The sequence below is a fragment of the Oncorhynchus tshawytscha genome, linkage group LG13, assembly GCF_018296145.1.
Source record: "Oncorhynchus tshawytscha isolate Ot180627B linkage group LG13, Otsh_v2.0, whole genome shotgun sequence".
NCBI lineage: Eukaryota > Metazoa > Chordata > Actinopteri > Salmoniformes > Salmonidae > Oncorhynchus > Oncorhynchus tshawytscha.
The window spans coordinates 22674670-22697600 of record NC_056441.1 but is presented as its reverse complement, the minus strand read 5'-3'; the positions used below and the strand labels follow the sequence as shown (position 1 = coordinate 22697600).

At 44.0% G+C, this 22931-nt stretch overlaps 1 protein-coding gene across 1 annotated transcript in view; it reads right to left on the bottom strand.

Moving 5' to 3' along the window:
* sdc3 (syndecan 3) overlaps positions 1 to 22234 on the bottom strand; it is a 43868-nt gene extending 21634 nt beyond the window's left edge. The window contains exon 1 of the mRNA XM_042295419.1: positions 21820 to 22234. Within this exon, the coding sequence (XP_042151353.1) occupies positions 21820 to 21879 (60 nt within the window). The 5' untranslated portion in view covers positions 21880 to 22234. The remainder of the gene's footprint in view (positions 1 to 21819) is intronic.
* Positions 22235 to 22931: the final 697 nt, after the last annotated feature.

Below are 22931 nucleotides of genomic sequence, written 5' to 3'. Positions count from 1 at the left end.
GGGTGTGTGTACATACGTATGTCTGTGCTCGTATAAAAAAGTATGTAATCACAGGGTTTGTTTGTGGTGTGTGTGTGTGTGTGTGTGTGTGTGTGTGTGTGTGTGTGTGTGTGTGTGTGAGAGAGTGAGTGAGTTGTGTGATTTTGGGTGGCGAATACAGCCGAGGCTGCAGTATCTCTGCACACAGACAATCAGGAAAGTCGTCTAAAAACAGAAGCACATGTACGCTATACAACACAGGATAATTAACACACCACACTGAGAGGTGGACACACACATACAATGCATTATGATGTGGTTATAATGAATGTACTTGTCATGAGCATGTATGACATTCTTATAATGTCTTATGAACATATCTTGAAGTGTAACAAATATCTTGAACACGTGGATGTTAAAAGCAGGATCAGAAAGGTCAAGTGTGCCAGCGAACGCCTGCATTGTTACATACAAGTCAGTCTTTGTTTCAAGTCAAACTTATGGTGTTCTTTCAGAATGTTTAGGAAAGTTAGCTGGCTAACTCTTTCCTCCTGTTTTGTGACAGTTCTACCCCTCTGTAACCCCACCCTTATTCAATGCACTGTAATGTGTTGACTGTAGCAGATAGAACTGTAGTGTATAGAGCAGAAACACTACATGACAGGGAGTCATATCCATTCTACACAACACATTTTTATCTATCCATTTGGTTCCATGACGTTGCACCCTCAAGTCTAGAATAAGCCCCTTTGTTTTTGAAGTTAACTGTTGTTATAAGTTGCTGTATGAATGACATGTTATTTTAAGTCCAGGCTTTTCCTGTCTTTACTGTTTTCCAGTGTGTGTGTGTGAGAGTGTGTGCGTGTGTGTGTGTGAGTATGTGTGTGCGTGCGCGTGTTTTTCTGGTTTCTAACAGGTTGATCCTGCTAGGTCAACCAGCTCCCTGCTCTCTCTCACAGAGACGGGGAGCTAAACTGTGATTCACATCAAAATACATATCCTGCTACACAGGACTAGAGGCTAGTGGTTCATAACACACAGTCTGCTACACAGGACTAGAGGCTAGTGGTTCATAACACACAGTCTGCTACACAGGACTAGAGGCTAGTGGTTCATAACACACAGTCTGCTACACAGGACTAGAGGCTAGTGGTTCATAAAACAGTCTGCTACAGAGGACTAGAGGCTAGTGGTTCATAACACACAGTCTGCTACAGAGGACTAGAGGCTAGTGGTTCATAACACACAGTCTGCTACAGAGGACTAGAGGCTAGTGGTTCATAACACACAGTCTGCTACAGAGGACTAGAGGCTAGTGGTTCATAACACACAGTCTGCTACAGAGGACTAGAGGCTAGTGGTTCTATGTCAATACTTTGCATATGTGTGAATTCCATAACTGTTGACGTGCAAAACTGTTTTCCAGTCCCAGCTCAAGCGTATTATTTTGTGTTCCTGATAACTGCATGCTCTGGTTTAGTGCTTTATGATTGCCTCAAGCAATTACGGGCTCCCGAGTGGCGCAGCGGTCTAAGGCACTGCATCTCAGTGCTAGAGGCATCACTACAGACCCTGGTTCGATTCCAGACTATCACAACCGGCCGTGATTGGGAGTCCCATAGGGCGGTGCACAATTGGCCCAGAGTCGTCTGGGTTTGGCTGGGGTAAGCCATCATTGTACCTCTACGCAGACGACACCATTCTGTATACTTCTGGCCCTTCTTTGGACACTGTGTTAACAAACCTCCAAACGAGCTTCAATGCCATACAACACTCCTTCCGTGGCCTCCAACTGCACTTAAATGCTAGTAAAACTAAATGCATCCTCTTCAAACGATCGCTGCCCGCCCGACTAGCATCACTACTTTGGACGGTTCTGACTTAGAATAACAACTATAAATACCTAGGTGTCTGGCTAGACTGTAAACTCTCCTTCCAGACTCACATTAAGCATCTCCAATCCAAAATTAAATCTAGAATCGGCTTCCTATTTGGCAACAAAGCCTCCTTCACTTATGCTGCCAAACATACCCTCGTAAAACTGACTATCCTACCGATCCTTGACTTTGGCGATGTCATTTACAAAATAGCCACCAACACTCTACTCAGTAAATTGGAGGTAGTCTATCACAGTGCCATCCGTTTTGTCACCAAAGTCCCATATACTACCCACCACTGCGACCTGTATGCTCTCGTTGGTTGGCCCTCGCTACATTTTCGTCGCCAAACCCACTGGCACCAGGTCATCTATAAGCCTTTGCTAGGTAAAGCCCTGCCTTATCTCAGGTCACTGGTCACCATAGCAACACCCACCCGTAGCACGTGCTCCAGCAGGTATATTTCACTGGTCATCCCCAAAGATAACATGTCCTTTGGCAGCCTTTCCTTCCAGTTCTCTGCTGCCAATGACTGGAACGAATTGCATAAATCACTGGAGTTGGAGACTTAAATCTCCTTCACTATCTTTAAGCATCAGCTGTCAGAGCAGCTTACCGATCTCTGCAGCTGTACACACCCCATCTGTAAATGGCCCACCAACTACCTCATCCCCATATTGTTATTTATTTTTGCTCTTTTGCACCCCAGTATCCCTACTTGCACATCATCATCTGCACATCTATCACTCCAGTGTTAATGTTAAATTATAATTATTTTGTCACTATGGCCTATTTATTGCCATTCCTCCCTAATCTTACTACATTTGCACACACTGTATATAGATTTTTCTATTGTGTTATTGACTGTACGTTTGTTTATCCCATGTGTAACTCTGTGTTGTTGTTTTTGTCAAACTGCTTTGCTTTATCTTGGCCATGTTGCAGTTGTAAATGAGAACTTGTTCTCAAATAAAAGGTTGATCCATCCTCAGTTCTCTCCTATCACAGCCATTAAACTCTGTAACTGTTTTAAAGTCACCATTGGCATCATGCTAAAAATCCCTGAGCAGTTTCCTTCCTCTCCGTCAACTGAGTTAGGAAGGGCGCCTGTATCTTTGTAGTGACTGGGTGTATTGATACATCATCCAAAGTGTAATTAATAACTAAACCATGCTCAAAGGAATATTTAATGTCTGCTTCTTTTTTTTTTTACCCATCTAGCAATAGGTCCCCTTCTTTGAAAGACATGGGAAAACCTCCCTGGTCTTTGTGGTTGAATCTGTGCTTGAAATTCACTGCCCGACTTAGGGACCTTAAAAGATAATTGTATGTGTGGGGTACAGAGATGGGTAGTGATTCAAAAATCATGTTAAACACTATTATTGCCCCCAGAGTTAGTCTATGCAACTTATTATCTGACTTGTTAATCTCGAGTGTAGGGGGCAGTATTTTGATGTTTGGATGAAAAACGTACCCAAATTAAACGGCCTATTTCTCAAGCCCAGAATCTAGAATATACATATAATTGTCGGATTAGGATAGAAAACCCTCTAAAGTTTCCAGAACTGTCCATATATTGTCTGTGAGTATAACAGAACTGATATTGCAGGCAAAAACATGAGGAAAATCCAACCAGGAAGTGCTGTTTTTCCTGAAACCTCTCTGTTCCATTGCATGCCTTCCCTCCATTTAAAGGGATATCAACCAGATGCCTTTCTCTATGGCTTCCACATGGTGTGAACAGTCTTTAGACATAGTTTCAGGCTTTTATTCTGAAAAATGAGCGAGAACGATCACAGTGCGTCAGTGGATGGCTGGGTGTTTTGCATGCGCAACAGATTTGAGCAGACATTTTCTCTCTATCCTATTGAAAAAGCTACGGTCCGGTTGAAATATTATTGATTATTTATTGTAAAAACAACCTGAGGATTGATTATAAAAAAAGTTTGACATGTTTCTACGGACTTTACGAATACTATTTGGAATTTTCGTCTGCCCCGTCATGAATCCTTGAGCCTGTGGATTTCTGAACAAAATGCGCCAACCAAATGGAGGTATTTTGGATATAAAAATAATCTTTATGGAACAAAAGAAACATTTATTGTGTAACTGGGAGTCTCGTGAGTGCAAACATCCGAAGATCATCAAAGATAAGCGATTCATTTTATTGCTTTTCTGACTTTCGTGACCAAAAAGTCTACTTTGCTGCTAGCTGTTTGGAATGTTTAGTCTGCTGAGAGAGATGTCCTAACATAAACGCTTAGATAGCTTTTGCTGTAAAGCTTTTTTGAAATCTGGCACGCCAGGTGGATTTAACAACAAGCTACGCTGTGTTTTGCTATATTGCACTTGTGATTTCATGAAAATTAAATATTTTTGGTAATTTAATTTGGCGCTCTGCAATTCAACGGATGTTGACGAAAATGATCCCGCTAACGGGATGAGTGCGCCAAGAAGTTAAGTACATTTTTACTCCTGAACTTATTTAGGCTTGCCATAACAAAGGGGTTGAATACTTGACTCAAGACTCAAGACTCAAGCTTTTCTTTTTTTTTTTTTATATTTTTTATTCTAAAAACATAATTCCACTTTGACATTATGGGATATTGTGTGTAGAACAGCGACACAAAATCTAAATTCAATCCATTTTAAAATCAGGCTGTAACACAACAGAATGTGGAAAAAAGTCCAAGGATGTGAATACTTTCTGAAGGCACTACATACTGTATGTGGCACAAGCGAGAATCAAACCCACAACCCTGGTGTTGCACCATGCTGAGCTACAGTGACTGGGCTAACATATTTAGAAAAATTGTCATTTAGCCATATTGTCCTGTGTCCATCACAGTCCAACCCCCTCTCTGAATCTATCTATCTATCCTCTTCCTCTCCCTCCTGTCTTCGACAGCTGGTTGACTTGGGTGGCAGCCAGGCTTGGTCAGGGAGTTTGAGAGCGAAAGAATGGGTGGCAGGTAGCCTAGCGATTAAGTTCGTTGGGCCAGTAACCGAAAGGCCGAAGGTTCGAATCCCCGAGCCGGCTAAGTGAAAAATCTGTTGACGTGCCCAAGGCACTTATTGCTCCTATAAGTCACTCTGGAGAAGAGTGTCTGCTAAATGACTACAATGTAAAAATGAGAAAGAGAGAGAGGAAGACAGAGGTGGAGGTATTGTGTGTGTGTGTGTGTGTGTGTGTGTGAGAGGAGTGTGACAGAGCGATTGGGTTACCAGGTGATGACCTCGTTTAGACACCTGCCACCTTCAGCAGAGATTAACACAGAAACCCTTTGCATGCACGCACACACATACACTTGGCAGCGAAACCAAGTTTCAGCAGGACCAGTATCTTAATCCTGTCAAGGTAAACTAAGGTAGAGTTAGGGGACAGAGAGAATCCTGTAACAGTGATGGTAGCTTAACTCTGAATACATAGGTTGGGTTTGTCCTAACAGAACTCGGCTAGGGGGACATCTGTGCTCCCTGAAGACCTTCACTTGGAAAACGAGAAAAAAAGCACCAATATTACTGTTTTTTGTCCCTCTTGAGCCACTGTAGCAATAACAGAGACATAAACACTTCCTCAAAATAGTCTGAATTTATCTAAGCTGAATCAGGAAATGTGTCATTAATTGACGTTTCTGCCGAGGTCTTAGTCATGCAGTTTTACATCTAACTAAGATGTTTGGTGCCGTATTTCTCAAGTGAAAACATGTGCATGAAAACAACCACTTCATGTTCCCACTCCTACTAGGAGTGGTACTGTTGACCAATCAAAGACGAAGGGGCGTAGACTTTGGCTACCGAACTTCGACTTGCCTCAAGAAAAAATGGTGTGCTCACGAATATCCCAACAAAAAAACCATCAAAGGAGAGAGGAGGATGGAGAGAGGAGGAGGATGGAGAGAGGAGGAGGAGGATGGAGAGAGGAGGAGGATGGTGAGAGGAGGAGGATGACGGAGAGAGGAGGAGGATGACGGAGAGAGGAGGAGGAGGATGGAGAAAGGAGGAGGATGGAGAGAGGAGGATGACGGAGAGAGGAGGATGGAGAGAGGAGGAGGATGGTGAGAGAAAATAGAAGAGCTGCAGCAGTCAGATGTATATCTGTATGTAGGAGCCAGCTGTTACACTAATCCACCAATCCAACAGGATTATAGACCACGTCACACAGAGAGAGAGACAGAGAGACAGAGACAGAGACAGAGAGACAGAGACGGAATCCTTTTCCATTATATATGACTTTATGAAAGATGCATCAGACCGTGTGTTTGTGTGTGATGTCTTACTATTATGTCTGCCAACAATGCCCTCAGACACAGTTAGTGTGTGTGTGTGTAAGATTATAGCCTAGCTGAATGGCTTGTTTCACCAGGCCAGTAGGAGGGCGTGGCTCCTGTGGTCTTCACTGTTCTGGTGTTCCTAAGAAACTTTTCAAAAGGCTTCAAAAATGTGCTTGTGTGTGAAAGAGAACCCCATGGACCAAGCTTCCTTTGTGTGTGTGTGAGCGAGCAAAATAATGTGTGTGTGTGTGTGTGTGTGTGTGTGTGTGTGTGTGTGTGTGTGTGTGTGTGTGTGTGTGTGTGTGTGTGTGTGTGAGAGAGAGAGTTTGTGGGGAGGGAGGGTGAAGGACTTATAGCAAAGAAATCAATGGTGACCTTTAAACTTTTGAATAGATTGGCTGGCCAGACGGCAACACACACACGTTGATGGGAATATCATTTGTCTGACAGAGTAATCAGAATCACAAGAGACACATATTATAAGACTCATGTGATCTATTCATTACAGAAATTATTCAGAAAAGGGATAGAAGAGGAAGGGAGGACAACAAGGAGAAAAATAAAATAGGGTAAGGAGAGAGAGAGAGAGAGAGGGGGGTAGAGAAATATAGAGAGAAGAGAAATAGAGAGAGAAATAGAGAGTAGAGAAATAGAGAAATAGAGAGAGAGAGAAATAGAGAGAGAGTAGAGAAATAGAGAGAGAGAGTAGAGAAATAGAGAGAGAGAGAAATAGAGAGAAATAGAGAGAGAGAGAAATAGAGAGAGAGTAGAGAAATAGAGAGAAAGAGTAGAGAAATAGAGAGAGAGAGAAATAGAGAGAGAGAGAAATAGAGAGAGAAAGAGAGAGAGAAATAGAGAGAGAGAGAAATAGAGAGAGAGAGTAGAAGAGAGAGAGAGAAATAGAGAGAGAGAAATAGAGAGAGAAATAGAGAGAGAAATAGAGAGAGAGAGAGAAAGAGAGAGAGAGAGAAATAGAGAGAGAGAGGGAAATAGAGAGAGAGTAGAGAAATAGAGAGAGAGAGAAATAGAGAGAGAGAAATAGAGAGAGAAATAGAGAAATAGAGAGAAATAGAGAGAGAGAAATAGAAATAGAGAGAGAGAAATAGAGAGATAAATAGAAATAGAGAGAGAGAGAGAGAGAAATAGAGAGATAAATAGAAATGAGAGAGAGAGAGAGAAATAGAGAGAGTAGAGAAATAGAGAGAGTAGAGAAATAGAGAGAGAGGAGAGAGAGAGGTAAAAGTGTTTCATCTTTGATGCAGGGAAGGAAAATATAATCAGTTCTCTGTAATTCAATCTGTAATAGAGAGAGGCTCCAACGTCTGTGTGTGTGTGTGTAATATAAATGATACATGTGACCTACCTCACACATCCAATACTCAGACACACACACACACACACACACGCCTAGACTAACTGCTCCTGTTGATTGGTGGTTCAGAGACATTTCCACCCAATCAGTCACCAGTGTGCCTCACACTGATCCCAATTGGTCAATTAACGTTGAATTCCCATAGTGTACTACGTTAAAACCATTGTAACAGGTTATGACTGGGTTAAAATGGTGCTCTTAGGTTAGCCATGCTTCTCTTGGTAGTCTCTTACCAGGGTTGTGTTCATTTGGCACAATACATGAGAAAATGTTTTGAAAGGGAAGGTGTACGGTCTCAACTTGTCTAATAAGAGACGCTCATTTTCTTTTTGAAATGTTTACCTGTTTAGTGCCAAATGAACGCTACCCATGTCTGAGCCCATGCCATTGTAAGTACTATTTATGAATGAACAGTCTATCTGTACTATTTATGAATGAACAGTCTATCTTCATGAGACTTTCAATATTAGCTGCACCTCAAAAGATAATAATGAACAATAAAATACCACACCATTTATGGCACCCTTATCTCCCCCTCTAATCCTTTCCAGGTTGTTCTGTCCATTCAATCCCTCTCAGCTCTACTAAGCTCTTTATAAACATCCGTTAACCACCACTCTATCTTTCTACTGCTGACCCTTCCTACTGTACCTCTCATTCTCTCTCTCCTTCTCCCACCTCTCCCTCTACATCTCCTTCTCCCTTTACCCACCTCTCCCTCTACATCTCCTTCTCCCTTTACCCACCTCTCCCTCTACATCTCCTTCTCCCTTTACCCACCTCTCCCTCTCCCGCTCCTCCTCTCTACCTCTACCCCCTCTCCTTCTCCCTTTACCCACCTCTCCCCTCCCTCCTCCTCCTCCTCCCTCTCCTTCTCCCACCTCTCCCTCTACATCTCCTTCTCCCTTTACCCACCTCTCCCTCTACATCTCCTTCTCCCTTTACCCACCTCTCCCTCTACATCTCCTTCTCCCTTTACCCACCTCTCCCTCTCCCGCTCCTCCTCTCTACCTCTACCCATCTCCTTCTCCCTCTCCTTCTCCCTTTACCCACCTCTCCCTCTCCCTCTCCTCCTCTCTCCCTCTCCCTCTACCTCACCCTCTACCTCTCCTCCTCATTACTTGGCTGCTACTAACTTCTCCCTCCGAGTCTATATGCCCCCCCCCCTCTCTCTCCTTAATGTAGTGCGTCTGGCGAATGTGAGTCAGTCTGTCTGGACTCAGTATATCATCAAATCACATGACAACTCCATTCAGTAGGGACAAGACAATATCAATCACACACACACACACGTCTCTGTGGCCTGGCTCCCTGCTGGTTGAGATTAGGGGTAATCCAGAACTGTTGGGATGAAAGATTAAGAATGAATTACCTGCTGCTGGTGAGACAGAGACACAGAGAGACAGAGAGAGAGAGAGGAGGCGAGAGAGAGAGAGGGGGGGCGAGAGAGAGAGAGACAGAGAGAGAAAGAGAGAGAGAGAGAGAGGAGGCGAGAGAGAGAGAGGGGGGGCGAGAGAGAGAGAGACAGAGAGAGAAAGAGAGAGAGAGAGAGAGAAAGAGAGAGAGAGAAAGAGAAAGAGAGAGAGAGAGAGTGGGTGAGAGCGAGCGAGAGGGTGAGACAGAGAGGGTGAGACAGAGATGGTGAGACAGAGAGTGAGCTAAAGGGTGAGACAGAGAGGATGAGACAGAGATGGTGAGACAGAGAAAGAGACAGGTGAGACAGAGAGGGTGAGACAGAGAGGGTGAGACAGAGAAAGAGAGAGAGAGAGCTAAAGGGTGAGACAGAGGGTGAGACAGAGAGGGTGAGACAGAGAGAGAGCTAAAGGGTGAGACAGAGAGGGTGAGACAGAGAGGGTGAGACAGAGAGGGTGAGACAGAGAGGGTGAGACAGAGAGGGTGAGGGTGTGTATCACTCATGTCTGTGTGTGTATGGGAAGCCTGAAACTATGAGCAGCCCACACTTTATTTAACTAGTTAAGTCAGTTAAGAACAAATTCTTATTTTCAATTACGACCTATGAACAATGAGTTAAATGCCTTGTTCAGGGGCGACAGATTTGTACCTTGTCAGCTCGGGGATTCATGCATGCTTGCAGTGTGTGTGTCACAGGAGGTTGGTGGCACCTTAATTGGGGAGGACAGGCTTGTGGTAATGGCTGGAACGGAATCAGTGGAATGGTATCAAATACATCAAACATATGGTTTCCACATGGTTTACCCATGGTTTCCACATGGTTTCCACTTGGTTTCCGCATGGTTTACCCTTGGTTTCCACTTGGTTTCCACATGGTTTACCCTTGGTTTCCACTTGGTTTCCACATGGTTTACCCTTGGTTTCCACATGGTTTACCCTTGGTTTCCACATGGTTTCCCCATGGTTTCCCCCTGGTTTCCACTTGGTTTCCCCATGGTTTACCCTTGGTTTCCACTTGGTTTCCACATGGTTTACCCTTGGTTTCCACTTGGTTTCCACATGGTTTCCCCATGGTTTCCCCATGGTTTCCACATGGTTTCCCCCTGGTTTCCACTTGGTTTCCACATGGTTTCCATGTGTTTGATGTCATTTCATTTGCTCCGTTCCAGCCATTATTATGAGCAGTCCTCCCTCAGCAGCCTCCACTGGTGTGTGTATCATCCATTTCTGTCTCCTCATGCAGACACACACACACACACACACACACACACACACACACACACACACACACACACACACACACACACACACACACACACACACACACACACACACACACACAGATCATTAACTTCAGTAGCTCATTCAGGCTGCAAACGCCTTGGAAAGAACCATCTAAAGAGCTGGGGTTTAAAGGTTAACCCAAGGGGTTCTAGCACACACACACACACACACACACACACACACACACACACACTAGCATCTACGTTTTTACTTTGCTTTGAAGCACAGAATCTATTCCCTATAATGCCAGACATTGAGTCCATATTCAAGGATGATCTTTTTCATTCAGGCAGTAATAGTTCAGATTAAGACATTAACCAATCAACCACGAATTTCCTTAATGCATTACACTTAGTTCTCTGTCAGAGTCGCATACAGATACAACATTACATTGTAATATGGTGCACTTGGATTTTTGAAAAATCTATATATAAAAAATACCCTTTTCTTGTTTGTTTAAGGGTAATCTGTTTCTGTGGTGACACAGATGGAGGCTGAATGTCTGGTGGTTGTTCATGAGGATAAGACAGTGGTTCCACCTGATCAGGCCTCTTTAGTCTAATGTTCTGGTGACCCACAACATACTCTCTATAACACACTATAGAACAGTACATTACATATAGTCACATCGACGACACAATGGGCAATACTTGCATCTACACACAGTCATCTGTGGTTAAACTCCACATGAGCATCTGTGGTCGAAATCTGATCCTTCTCTAGTAATGGAGGAAGAAGGAGGGATGGGAGATGTAAGGAAGGAGGGAGAGGGAAAAATAGTGGAGAGAGATGTACTAAGAGAGAGATTGAGAGCAAGATGTAGATAGGGAATCTCTGAGATAGCGAGTAGAGATGTAAAAAATGGAGGGATGGGGAGGGAGAGGGGGAGTGAGGGATGGGAGAGGGGGAGTGAGGGATGGGAGAGGGGGAGTGAGGGATGGGAAGAGACGGTTGTAGCAGGAGCTTCTGACCTCGTTCACTCCTCTGTCGGGACATCGGCTAAATTATTCAAAAACACACACAGGAAGCCCCCCTCTTCTCAGACAAAGCTCAAAGGCCAGATCTACAAATACACACTTCCTGTGTCTAGCAACATAACCCCACAACATATGAACACACACATGCACAAATCAAGACTAACAGTGAAATGCTTACTTACGGGCCCTTCCCAACAATGCCAAGAGAAAATAAAATAAATTATGGGAAAATAATAAAACGAGGACTAAATACACGAGTACCAGTACGAGTTGATGTGCAGGGGTACGAGGTAATTGAGGTAGATATGTACATATGGCAATATGGTAAGAACTGAAAACACAAAGCAGACCAAACTCTTTGGTCCTTTAAAAACCTGCTGTTTGTAAGATAGTATTCTACAGCCTGAAAGATAAACATCTCTGGATGACAACATGATGATGTTTGTTTTCAACATTCGGGCGGTTTTCCTAAAGAAGATAAATCCGCTTTGTGCTTTTTTTTCTTCTTGGCACGACACTTACGAGTATCGCAATACTGGTAACCTCCCTAACGGGTAGGGATAAAGTGTCAAGGCAACAGGATAGATCATAAACAGCAGCAGCAGCGTATGTGGTGAGTCAAAAGAGTTAGTGCAAAAGGGTCAATGCAGATAGTTACAGAGTTAACTATTCACCAGTCTTATGGCTTGGGGGTAGAAGCTGTTCAGGGTCCTGTTGGTTCCAGACAGTACCGCTTGCCGTGCGGTAGCAGAGGGAACAGTCTATGACTTTGGTGGCTAGATTCTTTAACCATTTTTAGGTCCTTCCTCTGACACCGCCTGGTATAAAGGTCCTGGATGGCAGGGAGCCCGGCCCCAGTGATGTACTGGTCCGTAAGCACTACCCTCTGTAATGCCTTGCGGTCGGATGCCACACATACACACGGCTTGGGTGGTATCCAGATTGTCATACCTTCATTGTGCCATACTGGGATATACAGTAATACCAGCACTGAACACAAGGGGTGCTATTTTCAAACCCCACTGAGCCTCTGTAATCTAAAATCCCATAAAGAATGCTAACTAAATATTAACGAGCGCATTACAAAAATTTTATAGTCTCTGACCTAAACTATTTTCAGGACAGACATCCCAGCTCATAAAGTTATACAAGTAAGTCAAAAAATGCTACTCACAGTTTGCTGCACACATAAAACAGATATTAAACAGCAAAGCTCTTGAACCAGGAGGGGATCCTCTGCTATTGTCAAGCAAAGCTTGATTTTGGAAGAAGCTAACCACTTAGCTAGATGGCTAACTAGCTACTAAACTAGCAAACCAAGAGCACAACTGCAGAGCATTTAGCACATTTTAGACAGTTAACTTAAAAGGTGCAATATGCAGAAATCCTCATTTCCGTTTATGTGACAAAACAAGCCATGTATATTGTAGAGAATCATTTTACCATCTATACAGGTGTGAAATATATTTTCAATAACCAAATATATTGTATTTTCAACTGGTAGATATGTACAGAAAGTACAGAATGTAAAAGATGCAAAAAACAAAACTTAAGAACGGGAAGCATAGAAATAGCACAACAGATCTACCGTTTCTTAGACTTGCTTTCAATGAGAATGACAGATCTATAACTCAAAAAGTTATATATATTGCAGCTTTAATAGTTATAAGAGATCTAGCTGGCAAACATTTAGTTGTGAATTCCATACTGTAACTAGATCACCTGGCGCGTGCTGCACAACAGTGAGTGTATCACAAGGCTCCGGTTTCTCGTTGATGTGTGCTTGTAAACAAACACCACGTAACTGGGGACTACTGGTAAGCTTCATAAATGAAGAATTATGTGACAGTTGAAATGAAGAGCGCAATCTTCTTTATCTCCTAACGTATTGCACAAGTTGACTGCAGGTGTTTACTTAAAAAGTAGCTACAAATATTAAAACATATTAAAACAACTTCAAACAGTATTGACGGTAGGCCAGCATCCCGGAGTCGCCTCTTCACTGTTGATGTTGAGACTGGGGTTTTGAGGGTACTATTTAATGAAGCTACCAGTTGAGGACTTGTAAGGCGTCTGTTTCTCAAACTAGACACTCTTATTTACTTGTCCTCTTGCTCAGTTGTGCACCGGGGCCTCCAACTCCTCTTTCTATTCTGGTTAGAGACCGTTTGCCCTGTTCTGTGAATGGAGTAGTACACAGCGTTGTACGAGATCTTCAGTTTCTCAGCAATTTCTCGCATGGAATAGCCTTCATTTCTCAGAATAAGAATAGACTGACGAGTTTCAAAAGAAAGTAATTTTTTCTGGCCATTTTGAGCCCGTAATCGAACCCACAAATGCTGATGCTCCAGATACTCAACTAGTCTAAAGAAGGACAGTTTTATTGCTTCTTTAATCAGACCAACAGTTTTCAGCTGTGCTAACATAATTGCAAAAGGGTTTTCTAATGATCGATTAGCCTTTTAAAATGATAAACTTGGATTAGCTAACAACGTGCCATTGGAACACAGGGCCTCTGTACGCCTATGTAGATATTCCATTAAAAATCAGCCGTTTCCAGCTACAATAGTCATTTACAACATTAACGATGTCTACACTGTATTTCTGAACAATTTGATGTTATTTTAATGCACAAATTTTTTTTGCTTTTCTTTCAAAAACAAGAACATTTCTAAGTGACACCAAACTTTTGAACGGTAGTGTATACATACATACATACACACGGTATACCGCCCAAGCCTAACGCACACACACAGATCCATCCACATCCATCCATGTTATTGGTTACTGAGGTTAAAAGAATGCTAGTTGTCCCCATGAGCCACAAACTGAAACACTCAAAACATGTCAACCGTGTAATCTTCGTTGTCCATTAAACCAGGGGTTCTCAAAGTTTAAAAAAATAATAATAATTTACATTTCATTTTTTTAAATGAATATTTCTAACAGATTAAACAAATTTCGGCCAAGGGCCCTGTGGAATAAGTTTAGAAGGTGTAATAAAATACATTACGATGTAATATTATTCATAGATCATTTATGTTCGTAACGCTGGGCAACATGGAGGTACAGTGCCTTGCGAAAGTATTCGGCCCCCTTGAACTTTGCGACCTTTTGCCACATTTCAGGCTTCAAACATAAAGATATAAAACTGTATTTTTTTGTGAAGAATCAACAACAAGTGGGACACAATCATGAAGTGGAACGACATTTATTGGATATTTCAAACTTTTTTAACAAATCAAAAACTGAAAAATTGGGCGTGCAAAATTATTCAGCCCCTTTACTTTCAGTGCAGCAAACTCTCTCCAGAAGTTCAGTGAGGATCTCTGAATGATCCAATGTTGACCTAAATGACTAATGATGATAAATACAATCCACCTGTGTGTAATCAAGTCTCCGTATAAATGCACCTGCACTGTGATAGTCTCAGAGGTCCGTTAAAAGCGCAGAGAGCATCGTGAAGAACAAGGAACACACCAGGCAGGTCCGAGATACTGTTGTGAAGAAGTTTAAAGCCAGATTTGGATACAAAAAGATTTCCCAAGCTTTAAACATCCCAAGGAGCACTGTGCAAGAGATAATATTGAAATGGAAGGAGTATCAGACCACTGCAAATCTACCAAGACCTGGCCGTCCCTCTAAACTTTCAGCTCATACAAGGAGAAGACTGATCAGAGATGCAGCCAAGAGGCCCATGATCACTCTGGATGAACTGCAGAGATCTACAGCTGAGGTGGGAGACTCTGTCCATAGGACAACAATCAGTCGTATATTGCACAAATCTGGCCTTTATGGAAGAGTGGCAAGAAGAAAGCCATTTCTTAAAGATATCCATAAAGTGTCGTTTAAAGTTTGCCACAAGCCACCTGGGACACACCAAACATGTGGAAGAAGGTGCTCTGGTCAGATGAAACCAAAATTGAACTTTTTGGCAACAATGCAAAATGTTATGTTTGGCGTAAAAGCAACAAAGCACATCACCCTGAACACACCATCCCCACTGTCAAACATGGTGGTGGCAGCATCATGGTTTGGGCCTGCTTTTCTTCAGCAGGGACAGGGAAGATGGTTAAAATTGATGGGAAGATGGATGGAGCCAAATACAGGACCATTCTGGAAGAAAACCTGATGGAGTCTGCAAAAGACCTGAGACTGGGACGGAGATTTGTCTTCCAACAAGACAATGATCCAAAACATAAAGCAAAATCTACAATGGATCAAAAATAAACATATCCAGGTGTTCGAATGGCCAAGTCAAAGTCCAGACCTGAATCCAATCGAGAATCTGTGGAAAGAACTGAAAACTGCTGTTCACAAATGCTCTCCATCCAACCTCACTGGGCTCGAGCTGTTTTGCAAGGAGGAATGGGAAAAAATTTCAGTCTCTCGATGTGCAAAACTGATAGAGACATACCCCAAGCGACTTACAGCTGTAATCGCAGCAAAAGGTGGCGCTACAAAGTATTAACTTAAGGGGGCTGAATAATTTTGCACGCCCAATTTTTCCGTTTTTGATTTGTTAAAAAAGTTTGAAATATCCAATAAATGTCGTTCCACTTCATGATTGTGTCCCACTTGTTGTTGATTCTTCACAAAAAAATACAGTTTTATATCTTTATGTTTGAAGCCTGAAATGTGGCAAAAGGTCGCAAAGTTCAAGGGGGCCGAATACTTTCGCAAGGCACTGTACATTGGGATATTTGGTATCCACACTGCTCCACCAATTATCCATTCTTCAACTTAACGAGCGACTGTCTTTAAAAAGCAACAAATCCCTTTGAAGACGGCCTGTGGAATTGATATGAGTCAGAAATTCTAGTGTCAAAATTGACTACACAGTGTAAATAGGATGATTCCTACCATAAAGTTGGTCAGGAAACACCTCCAAGACTGCAATGGTGTTTTTCTAATGAGTAAGAGAACAACACACGTGCCAATCAACGTGTTCAGTGGCCATTTAACACTGCTTTTATTCCCCTCCTATTAGTTTCCTAAACGCACTGGAATTTAAAGCAAGAATCCTTAGTTGCTACATCGATTTTTACCCATTGATTCTTGAAGAAAATAACTTAGAAATGCCTCATGAGCTTAGTTCAATTGTCGTACCCCATCAGAACCCAAAATATCAGCTTGTTTTACTCCAATGTTTGTGAACAATGTAAATGTAAACAAACACTATATAGCCTCAAAACATGGTTAAAACGACAATTTTGATGTCATGGATGGTCATTCCTTGCATCCATAGCCCTGTTTATGAATTTGAGAGTGGTTACATTTCTCCAGGCCCATCCCTCAGATTTTTTACCAAAACAGAGTAGAATTGCAGGAAATTAGCTCGAAAACAGCAACATTTTCTCTCTGATGCCAAGAGGGGGACCTTCAAAATGTTCCTTTCCAGGGCCCGAGACTTGGTTCATCCGGCCCTGCACTGCCGGTAAAAGTCCTTGTATGCTATTTTTATCTCACTTGAATTATGAGGGGGTTCCTGATGTATTTGCTAGCACAAAAGGGGTCTGAAAAAGTTTGAGAAGCCCTGCATAAACGGGATCTCAAATGTTAGTCTACCTTTATCGCTCCTGCTGGGAAGCTGAATTTCAGAGTTCCCTACAGGGCGGATCAGATTTCTGACCACACCCATCTGGTCTCCTTGGTAACCTAATTACCATGATCGCTACGGAAACACGTGAGACAGATAGAGAGAGAGATGGAGGGAGAGAGAGGCAAAGAGAGGAGAGGAAGGATACATGTACGTCTCCAAACCCACATGCAAGGAAGAGAAGCAGACAACTGAGAAACAATAGAGGTGAAAGATGCATCACACACACACACACACACACACATAAAAACCTATATGTTTATGTGAGGGAGTGCCCTGTTTCTGGTTTATATTTATAGTGAAGCCCCAAAACAGAGATCCCAGAATGCTTTGTGGTTTTGGAGACAGTATGCTGCTGCTGCTGCTGCTCTCTAATTTACAATCCTGTTATAGAATGCACACACACAGTTTCTCTCCATGTGCATAAATGCACGCGCACACTAAACACAGGGAGGTTGAGGGAGAGAGAGAAATAAAGATAGGGATATGGATAAAGAGGGAGGTTGAGGGAGGTTGAGGGAGAGATACAAAGATAGGGATATGGATAGAGAGGGAGGTTGAGGGAGAGATAGAAAGATAAGGATATGGATAGAGAGGGAGGTTGAGGGAGAGATACAAAGATAAGGATATGAATAGAGAGGGAGGTTGAGGGAGAGATACAAAGATAGGGATATGGATAGAGAGGGAGGTTAAATGCTCACGCACACTAAACACAGGGAGGTTGAGGGAGAGATACAAAGATAGGGATATGGATAGAGAGGAGGTTGAGAGAGAGATACAAAGATAGGGATATGGATAGAGAGGGAGGTTGAGGGAGAGATAGAAAGATAAGGATATGAATAGAGAGGGAGGTTGAGGGAGAGATACAAAGATAGGGATATGGATAGAGAGGGAGGTTGAGGGAGAGAGATAAAGAGGGATAGAGATAAAGCTGTGACAGTAGCAGTAGTGTGGTTGTCATAGCGACGGCCATGGAGAGCAGGTAGAGCAGTGTCTCCTGGGAAATGAGCTACACTGGCCTCCCTCCCCCTCGCCCTCCATCCCTCTCTCCCACCATCCCTCCCTCTATTGGTCTCTTTACAGCTCTCTACATCTCACTTTGCGTTCCATCCATTCATCTTCATTGTCGATTCTCTCCTTCTATTCATGTCTCCCTCCCTCCTTTTTCTTTCCTTCCTGTGCATCCCCCTCTACCTTCTCTTGAGAATATGAGTGTGTGAGGATGTCTGCAGTACTGCCCAATTACTGAGGGTTTGTTCTGTGTGTGTGTGAGCTAAAGAGTAAAGACTGTAGTTGACTGTACCTCAAGCTGCTACATAGGCCCATCTGTAAGCATTAACACTACCAACACACGAACACATGCACACCTTATACAGTAGATAGTGTGTAGATAGTGGCAGATGGATAGAGATGGGAATCTCCCTATCTGACACCAGCCACACATTACACTGCAGCCCCTACATGGAACAATTTTGCCTCTTGTGCAATAAGTCACTATCTCAGGTGAAAACACTGACCCTGGGGGGAAAACTACTTCTATCCCCACACCCTATCCCCTTCCCTGTCAGTATTTAGAGATCTGAAGATGACAGGCTAGGTGTGGGTACCCTGGTGATGTCATACCTCCACTAAGCATGTTGGCGGGTAGAGACGCATTATGAAAGGTGTTTCTTCTGGACCTGGGGGACCACCAGACAGTCCACCTTTTTGTTTTAACCCTGCACTAGCACACCTGACTCAACAAAACCTTTGGTTATTTGATTCAGGCGTGTCAGGTCAGTGCAGGGCTGGAACAAAGATGTGGCTTGTCTGTATGGTTGTCCCTCAGGAGAGCGAGGGGAAACACTGGTTCCACCTTTTCACGGCTGTGTCCCATCACTGAACACTAGTACAATAGAGGTAAGGGGAGCCGAGGGGTAGGGGGTAGGGTTGAGACATCATCACTACACTGCTTGTTATCATGCCAGGCTCAATACTTAAGGGTCTATCAGAGTACCAAACATGTCCGCGTGTGGACAGCAGTGTTCTAGAATATTGGACCGTTGGCATTCATTCATACTATGAATTCTCAGCTCAGCTTAAGGAATTTCTCCAGCAGTCAACACATTCAAATGAACAGAGGACACGTACCAGAGACGCGTTGGTTGGGAATTGTGGGGAGGTGTGTGTTGGGGCTGTGCGCCTCTCGCAGGTGGTGGCCTCAGAGCCGTGTAGCTATGTCACAATGGGGGGGGGACTATCGCATCTCAGCATCTGTGATCTTAGCTTCAGGCCAACACAGACCTACTGTAAGCCTACACACGTACAGACCTACTGTAGGGTATAACAGAGCTCTGGATATGAGCTGAGAGCGGTTTCATTTCCTACTACTGCAGTGGAACTGGCCACAAACCTGAAAAAAGTATCCTAGGCTACATAGTGTAGTATAGGTATTATTACACATGATATACTGTATGTGAGTTCATGCTGTTATCTGTGTCCATACCCATCTGTGTATGTGTGCCTCTATACAGATCGATGTGTGTGGTAGAGTCTGTCCTCTAAAGGAGTGAGAAGGACCCACTTCCTGTGTCAAATTGCCTCTCACATTCCACATTCTCTCTCTATCCCCCTCTCTCTCACACTATTTTCTCCCTCCCGCCGTCCTTTGGTCTCTATTGGGGGCTTGGTCTACCATTTCAGGCACAAGAAACTGATTCATTGCACGAACCAAACATGATCCTCAAAAACACCACTCTTCTCACACACACACACACACACACACACATACACATACACTACATAAAAGCTCTCTCTCATTTCATACACACCACAAAAAGAGCTAGCACACAAACCCTGGCAGGAAAAGACAGGCAGACACACACACACACACAAGGTCGTTGTGGGATGCAGCAGATGTCTGTGGGAAAATCACGCTTCATCTAAATTTACACGGCAGGAAATTACATCATGGCCTCATATCACAGGAAATAAATACCAATGCAGACCATCCACTAAGGATTGAACCAGGACACACACATGGCCAGTCATTCACTGGAGGCAGCAAAAGATCTGGGCAAGTAAGCCAATCTGTGTTGTGTGCCTTTGAAGAGTGTGTGTGTGTGTGTGTGTGTGTGTGTGTGTGTGTGTGTGTGTGTGTGTGTGTGTGTGTGTGTGTGTGTGTGTGTGTGTGTGTGTGTGAGACTGTCCCCAGGGCAGGGCTTTCTTGGGTTGAGGACTCTACACAGTCTATGCAACAGATCCTACGGATCTACGTATTTTTGTGTGGATTACGTTTTGGAACGTCACGCAAACGGAGCTCCATATCTCCATTTGTGTAGACTGTGAAATCACAGTTGAGAGCCCTATCCTGCGCATAGCTGAGATCACTGATGTATGTGTGATGTGGCCTGTGCCAGCATGAGAAACACACCTGCCACCGTGTGTGTGTATGTGTGTGTGTGTGTGTGTGTCATCAGGGTCAGATTAGAGGGAGCTAGGCCGCCAACAGCACTGACTGACTCAGTTAATCGTATGTGTGCGGCCTGCATAAGGCTATGGCAGCCAGTGGTACCGGCCTGGTCATTCAGCTCCGAGCACCAGGCCAACAAGACACTCCCATCAAATAGGCTACTGTAGAGCCGGGGAAATATAAGGGATTCACACGTTATCACATACAGCGCCGTCCAAGACTTGTTGGACAGCGAAGTCAAACTTGTAGTTTGAGCTCTACTCCACCAAAATGAATCCAAGATCACATAGTGAATAAGAGGAAAAGTACAGACTGTCCCCTTTTAATGCTCCCAAGTGGCACAGTGGTCTTAGGCACTGCATCTCAGTGCTAGAGGTGTCACTACAGACCCTGGTTCGATTCAAGGCTGTATCACAACCGGCTGTGATTGGGAGTCCCATATGGTGGTGTACAATCCGGGTTAGGGTTTGGCCGGGTTTGGGTAGGCCATCATTGTAAATAAGAATGTTCTTAACTGACTTGTCAAGTTACATAAAAAACTAAATTGGAGGATATTTTAGGCATTATGTGTTTTACCATTTTAAGCCAATAGCACTTTTGCATCCAAGATGGACTGTATACAGGCTGTAGGCTATTTGAAGAATTGTGTTATCATACTAAGAGCACAACGAACGACTTCTCCCGGTATGGAGGATAAATTGGTACCGGCTGGTGAGGGGGTGCTGAATGCGCGTGACGCACTGGTTGGTTCCGGGAGACGTGCGCATTCCTAATCAGCTCGCCTCGCGATTCCCGATGACATCATTCCCATCCCTTGCGCACCGCATCGCGTTTCCTACAGCCCACCCCTTCTTCACCACACACACACACACACACACTCCGGTTACCAGAGTAGCCCCTGCGTTTTCCGGACAGGCCTCGTTAGCTCTCACCTCCGCCTCGGAAATAGACGCACGCACATAAAGAGCTCAACCGGGCAGCAGATCGAACACCCCATCATGTCCCCTCGCCGCTGTAGGCCTACGGACTCGAGCTTAATTACCGGGGGTGTAAGTGAGTTCGCGAATCAGACGCCACAGAGCAGTTAACCGAATAAAGACCCGTAATAACCTAAATTAGAACGGACCCACTAATTACGCACACAACTCCTGAGTTCTCTCTGTGTGTGTGTGTGTGTGTGTAATTAGTGGGTCCCTTCTAATTGAGGTTATTACGGGTCTTTATTCGGTTAACTGCTCTTTGGCGTCTAATTCGCGAGGCCTTTCTAAAAAAATTAACCCCCGTCTCTGAGACACAAAGACCCGGGCAGAGTCTGGGGCCGCGAGCCAGACACGGGAGTCACGGGCGGCTCGCGACCAAATGTGGGTCGAGTCCAATAATTACTACCGATCACCGAGTAGCAGACACACACTGCTACTGCTGCCTCATTATCCACGAGCAACACACACAGGCCGGCTCGCACACACACCAAAGATATAGTTTATCAATACCCTATGGCCTATGCTATGCAACCCTAGATCCCGGACCACGTTGCGACATGATACATCGGTAGAAATGGAACAATAGAATACAAAGGACCCGGCAGACCCTTACCAGCGCGGAGTGAGCGAGCAGCGCCGCGAGGACCGTCATCAGACACGGCGGCAGCTTCATGCTGTGGCTGGGGGGCGCGAACCTTCACGGGGGAACAAGCGCTTCTCTCGGTAGGCAGTAGTCTCTAACTTCAGAGTGCACCGCCCCTCCTCGCGAACATCCGTCTGGCGTGTTATTAATCCGTATCGGTAAAACACTAAACCGGCGTGTGTCCTTCTCCGGTAATGGTACCAGGCATAAAACGAGTGGAGATTCCTTCTTCCTACGACGGAAGCCCTTTTCTTTCTATTATTTTGTCCCCCTCTGTTGGACCCTTTAGTGTTCAAGACCTGGTAGATATAGCCTACTACCGGGAGATGCCAGACCTCAGCTCTATCCTCCCCCTCTCTGTCGAAAGCAGGATGTTCCTTATTATGGCGACGCCGCTCGGCCTGGGAGAGTCTGGCAGAAGGGGTGTGTGTGTGTTAGGCGGGGGGGATCTCCTCTGGCGGGCGAGGCGAGGATGCCCCCTGCAGCCCCGAATAGGCACCCACTGGCTGTTCCCCGCCTCTCTCTCACACACACAAACGCATTCATACACAGGGTTGGGCGGATTACTTAAAAAAATGATTCCCTTAATGATTACAGTTAGGTTTACATGAAATAAAGTAATTAGTAACGTAATCTTTTGAATTACTCAAAATGAGTAATGTAATCCGATTACTTTTAGACCCGACATAGCCTAATTTAAATTTGCAGCGTTTAAAATATATGTATTTAATTTAGTAACCTTATTTACAATAGTGTAAGAACATAGATAACCTATAATTCACATGTTCTAAATGTGTGAGCATACAGGCTACACAAGGTTCCAAAATATTGTCACGGTGGCCTATTCAAACTGGTTGAATGACTAGACACGGCTTCAAAACATTCACACCTGGCCCACTGGTCAATCAAAGAAAAAACTCATGTCCGCAACTCTGCTATGCTCCCATGTCGATGTAATCAGACGCACAAAAAAGACAGCGTTTTGATCCGAAGATATTTAGATATTTCTGTCTTTGTTGTGCGTCTGATTAAATCACCATAGGAGCAGTCTACCAGAGTTGCCGACATTCCTTTTTCCCTTG